General features: G+C 36.4%; 1 protein-coding gene across 1 annotated transcript in view; it reads right to left on the bottom strand.

Moving 5' to 3' along the window:
- The window catches only part of LOC134934681 (uncharacterized), a 51,364-nt gene extending 46,546 nt beyond the window's left edge, over window positions 1–4,818 (bottom strand). The window contains exons 1-5 of the mRNA XM_063930056.1: window positions 3,698–4,818; window positions 2,912–2,989; window positions 996–1,460; window positions 705–893; window positions 4–560 (exon numbers count right to left, since the gene is read on the bottom strand). Of these exons, the coding sequence (XP_063786126.1) occupies window positions 4–560; window positions 705–893; window positions 996–1,460; window positions 2,912–2,989; window positions 3,698–4,151 (1,743 nt within the window). The 5' untranslated portion in view covers window positions 4,152–4,818. The remainder of the gene's footprint in view (window positions 1–3; window positions 561–704; window positions 894–995; window positions 1,461–2,911; window positions 2,990–3,697) is intronic.
- Window positions 4,819–6,275: the final 1,457 nt, after the last annotated feature.

Genomic DNA, 6,275 nt, shown 5'->3' with positions numbered 1-6,275 from the left:
TACATCTGTTCCTGCTGCAGGGGTGGATACAGATTCTCCTGGTAAAGTGGTGTATAGATAGGTTCCAGGTGCAGCGCTCGTTGCATACTCTCTGTGTGTAGAGCTTGTTACATAGTCTCCACGTGTACAGCTGGATACAAAGGTTCCTGCTGTAGCATTGGATATACAAGAAGGATTATCTGATCTGGACATTCTTTGTCTTTCTTCTGTCAACAGTTGCATGAAAGTGGAAATCATGCGTGTGATGGTAATAGTCTCATACTGCCATGCTAGCATTTGATTTATACTGTGCTGCATCTGTTGGTAGTTGATTGCTGCCACATTCTGTGATGAAACAAGATGATCGTAAAAATTTGCAAGAGTGACAAGTGCTTGATTCTGTTGTCTTTGTGTTGTGTTGAGAATCTGTATATTATTATTCAGCTGATTTATTTGATGTTCAATTTTTTTCATTTCTTCATTTCTATTCCTCTCAATTAGCTGCATGGTTTCCTTTAAAGAATCCTGTTGGCTAATGGTTTGTGATCTGCTAACGTCACATTCTGTGTGTATAAAAAGTTCTAGGTACAGTTAATACATCAATTTACAGACAATTTATTAAGTATAGTTAGAAGAACCAAAAAATCAAGTTATAAAAAAACCAGTATCTATTAATGATAGTGGATCTCATTAAAATCTATGTTTTATACATTAAAAAAATTTACCTTGATTTGTAGAGTCCAGGAATTGGTCTTGAAGACCATGGTCAATTACACTAGAATGTGCAGTCTCTGCATTCAATTCCACCTGGTTGGTATCTTCTGTATCAATATTACTTTTCTGGCTGTGCAATACAGGCTCCTCATTAATGTTATCCTGTGTCTGTGTGGCAGTCACCATGTTGCTTTCTATGGCTTAAAACATAATAGATAAATACCATTAATCTTAAACATAGTTTTTAACCATATTGAATATCAATGATAGTACATTTTAATTATATTGATCAAAATAAATACCTTTATCTAACATTAAAGGGTTTAGCATGGTTGAATTTTCTTCCTCCATGAAAGGATCATCCATTGTTGATTGTTCTTGCCTCATGGATGTTTCATTTACCGTGGAAGTCTCTACCGTAGTGGAACTTTGAACCACAGAAGAATATTCTTGCATCATTGATGTTTGGTCCGCCGTGGAATGATCATCCACTCTTGCCGAATGTTTCAGCATTGATGGTTCGGCCACAAAGGAAGTATCATCCACTGTCGAAGTATGTTGCAGCATTGATGGTTGGTCCAACATGGTAGCATGGTCCGCTGTTGCATCATGATGCAGCATTGATGGTTCGTCCACCATGGAAGGATTGTCCAATGTTAAAATATGTGGCATCACTGATGGTTCATCCGCAGTTGGAGGAAAATTGTCTGTCATAACTGTTTTTGTTTCAGAAAAAGAAACTTTCCTTGAAATTGTTGTAAAGGAACCTGAAATAAATAATAGGTATATTTAACATTGCATACATATAAATACATAATATTTGATAGACATTACAATATTTCTAGCATTATAAAACTGTGTAAAGCATACCTCAAAAATGTATTTACTTATATTTTTTTACTAATATTTTTTAATACATATAATATTTTATTATATTTATTATTATTATTTTATTACAACAGAAAAAAAGCCTTTTTGGCTCAATAATATAGCTTCTAATCCAATTTTTGATTTATTTCTACAACATAGGGTAAAACATTATAGCTAGCACAATATTATTTTACAGTAGGAGGGCATGTTTATAAAATTAGAATAAGATGCTAGATAGCATGTGTGTATGTTTTTAGGTTCAACGCTAACTCAGGAAAGTAGGTAGCAATTTACAACACACTGTGGAAATATTTGACTAAAAATCTGTAAAAAAAAAAGGTGAGTCTAATACAAAGCTCTAACACTTATCTGTGTGGCCGGTAAGGGGGTGACAGTTAAAAATCATTACTGGTCGGCCTTGCGTGGATGAATAGTGACAAGACATAAGTGTATGGAGAAGGGTTGTCGGTACTTAGTTATATAGTAAAAAATTTCAACATGGGTTTTTAATTCTGTTTTTGTTCTCACATTCCTCGTTAAGTGATGTGTTGTGTAAGGTGCCTAGCTCAGCTACCGCTGTATTATTTGCAGGTTCCCATTCCCAATTGTTGTCCAAGTTGATCCTTAAATAGGAAGAAAAATAACTAATTAAATTAAGAAGGTTGGACTCAGGTCTACTTATTTCTCATGTCAATCTAATGACCATGTCTACATAATAAATGTTGACTTTTAGTAGCCCAATCAATGTTTATCTACCTAATGACCTCCTACATGAAAAAATTAAGTTCGGATATCTTACATATATAACATAGTGAGGGTTGCCTGTAGTCCACACATTTACAGCATTTAGAAGAGTAGCATCAGCAGCAGGATTGGGCTGACAAAGAATGGCATAATTCTCCTTTGCGCCTGCAATTTTACCCATTGGCGGCAGCAGCGTTCGTAGAATGTCCTTTATAAGTGTAATTATTGATAATCAATTACAAAGTAATCAGTTAACTTTTGGTATATCTCGTTGATAAAACGAGAGACATAAGTAAGAGATTTTAATTTAATTAATTTATTTTGATTATACTAGCATTTACTTAGCAATTAACTATTTTTTTCAGCTAATAATTATATATGTATTTAAAAAAAAAAATTACATTGATTTTTAATTATGACCAAAGTATTTATTTTGGCTCAATAGAACAAAGAAATTAACAGTATATGTTTTCATATGCACTATATTTTGAAATATCTTACATAAACTATTTATTATATAACTCACGATATAACATCATACAATATTGCAAACATTATTTACTGTTTAGTTGTAACGTTTTTACTTTTGTTTTAAATTTTTTACCAGACTGTTGCTCTTCCAAATTCTTCTGCTTTTTCTTATGTGTTTTCTTTTGATTTTTTTCTTGAGCAACCTTAAGTTCTTTAGCAAATATAAAAAATAAAATAAAAATATTACAGTTACTAAACATTTTAATATCACACACACACACACACACACACACACACACACACACACACACACACACACACACACACACACATTGAGTAAACCTTATCCTAAATGATGGGTTCAGGTACTAATTTGGATATACAATTTGAAAGTATTTGTACTAACTGCATATCATAATGAGATCGCATGGCGATGGTGTCCAAATTGAAGCACAGAGTGCATTTATGTTTAATATACACATTATACACAAACCCGTAAGGTCATTTTATACAATTTTTTAACATACTTTGTGCATTAAACAAAGTGTGTGTATATTTACACAATTAATTTGTTTCATATACACATTATACAAACAGCCTGAAGGTCAATTTATGTAATTTTCTTTATAATGTTGTGTATTAAAATAATTATTTTCACATTTGCCATCATAAAACAAATTTTTCACTATCTTACTCTCCCATTAAAATATATGTGTAAACATTTTTTATTTTATTGATTGATATTGGGCTATGGCATACTCCACCTATGTTTGTGTGTATATAGATATAGACACACACACATCTGGTGGATTGATATTTTTCATGGACAATACGCTAATATATCTATCTATCTATCTATCTATCTATCTATCTATCTAGATATAGTTATATACATATTTATAGTTTGTAAAATAGTTACCCTGGGAACCAGTGGGTGGCCTCTCGTCATCTTGTACCATTCTAAAGTGCTCTTCTAGTTTTTTCTCCCAAACCTTTTGGAGTTTTCTTCTACACTTTATTTTATGATTTGTCTTCCTCTTACAGTCACGTAGTCTCTTTTTGCAGCTTTCAGGAGTTCGATGTATATCTCGAGCTGTAGACACAGATTTTGCTATTTCTTCCCAAGTATTATTTTTAAATTTCTGGTGTACATTAAAAGCTTCGGGACCAAATAGCTGACATGTATGATGAATAACTTGGTCAATGAGGGTGTCTGTTTCATCATCTGTGAACTTTGGGGCCCTGTGGATGCTTCCTTCATCAGGAGATTCATATTCATCATGAGAAGCATCACTGTGACTCTTCTGACTGTGAGATGTTTCAGCTTCATCTTGAGTAAGTGAGGTTCGTTTTCTGCTACCACCCTCTGCCATTTTTTAAAACTAAGACAATCTAAATAAAGACAAAGATTTACTAAATAATTCTATATATATGTTCTATAATTTTTTTCTATTAATCATTTATTAATTAAGAATTATGTTTTCAATTTATCTGGAGCCATGCACTGATACTTAGATGCCAAATAATTCACTAGCCTTGAAACATCCATCGATGGTAGTAAACCATCTGTTTCTCCCCATCAATGTTAAAATTATTCAAACCTGATATAGACCTTGAAAAAGGGACAGCATAGTCCAGAAACGCGTTGGTTTGCCATGCTGTGCCTTATTCCATAATCAAGACGGACAATCTCTGCATGCTTTGGGTAACATTTGTGATTCTAAACTCTGGAGCCTACTGCTTTCTCAACACCTGCGGCTCACACCAAATATAAGGGTACGATCACTTTCCTGCCTTCATTGTGAATCACAACGTGTTTGAGATTTTTTTTTTTCATATTTTTTTTCTTTTATGAAATATTTTACATTATACATTATACATATCAGCGGATTGGTTGCCATGGACAACTTCTCCACTGGCTCACTTTAACACACTTTTCAATGCTTCATGAATAGATCACTATGGGAGAGACGTCATGAGATCTCTGCCATAGCAGCGACGTACAGACACTAGAGGTCAGTAATGACCTCTAGTATCTGTCACTGGAGACGGCTACAGCGGACGCCCACACAGTCCACGGCGTCTGCTGCAGACGGGGAGCGGGCAGGCGGCGGTGACTGCGGACACAGGACGCAGCGCACTGGGCGTATGCACTGCTTGAATGCACAAATAACCGCTCATGGCAATACCAAATCAATATCAGCAGCATAACTATTTCTCAAGTAACAGTGTTTTAAGTGGGATGGCCATGGGTGTGTTCAGCTGCGATGTGAAAAGTGTGAGTGGACAAATATGGTCACTAAAGGGTCTATTCATACAGAAAACGAAAACATAATTGATACTTATCACTACACATCGCATTGCTTTGATGCGATGTATAGCTGTGATAAGTAGCAATTAATGTATACTTACCCTTAAGACGATGCGCTGCGGTGTCTAGGGCTATTGCGGTGAGGTCTGCTCCAGCGGTCCTTCCCAGCGATGCGCGGGGTACAGCGGAGGGTCACTTTGCGCATGCGCAGGGTGTTTACCTCCCGTCAGCCCGCAGTAGTTGCTGTGAGGTCGGGGGGCAGAGCCAGCGCGAGGTGCAGAGCAGTGATCGGGGAAGCATTGAGCTTCCCTGATGTCTCCGCACTACAGTTCAGGTTACGGCGTCCTGAGATGGCGAACCTGGACTCCATGGAGAAGCGGAAAGCAGAGCTTTCCACACCTTCATGAATCGCACTCACCATTCAAAGGTATGGTGATGCGATTCAGGCACAGAGCGGGGGTAACGCTGGAGAAGTCAGAGACTTCTACACGTTAACCCGCTCTGTGAATTGCAGTAGGCAGAGAAAAGCCCTGTTTACCGCCAAAAAAAGGTCTTTTCAATGCTACATGAATAGACCCCTAACTGTGCTATGGGAGACCATATATGGTTTCAGTCATAGATGGCCATCCTAGCTTCCATGAAAGACCCGCTGACCAATCAAAGATCAGGGGTGGTGAGTCACGGGTGCTGTGGTCTAAACTACGATCGTTATAAAAAAAAAAAATATATATATATATATATATATATATATATTTTTAGAACATACATAAATATTGGTTTAGGCTGAGATAGTGATGTACAGAAAACATAGGTTCTCCACCATCGCTGGGAAAAGTATTCTACATCGGTCATAAACCTTGAATTAATTTGATTCATAGATGAACGATAGTCATCCCTAGTGTATTTATCTATGTGGGATAGCACAAATGTATGTTGTGACAATAATCCTTCCTCACATCCAAGACACAGTTGCCACACCCTGCAGGGCTCTGCAATGTGATAAGGGTTGGGTGACATAGCTGTGTATCTGTGCAGTGATGCTAGATGTCTTTAGCATGATGAACAGGCAGCCAAGCATGGAGTTTAATCGGCGCCATTTTGTAATTGGGAACGTACTGTCAGTCACTCTGACTGCAAAACGGCAATAAAACACAGCTATGTTATCACAAAACCAGATAAGTTTACA

Source organism: Pseudophryne corroboree, chromosome 6, assembly GCF_028390025.1.
Source record: "Pseudophryne corroboree isolate aPseCor3 chromosome 6, aPseCor3.hap2, whole genome shotgun sequence".
Taxonomy (NCBI): domain Eukaryota; kingdom Metazoa; phylum Chordata; class Amphibia; order Anura; family Myobatrachidae; genus Pseudophryne; species Pseudophryne corroboree.
Note: the sequence above shows the minus strand (reverse complement) of the source record. Positions and strands in the feature narration are given on the sequence as shown.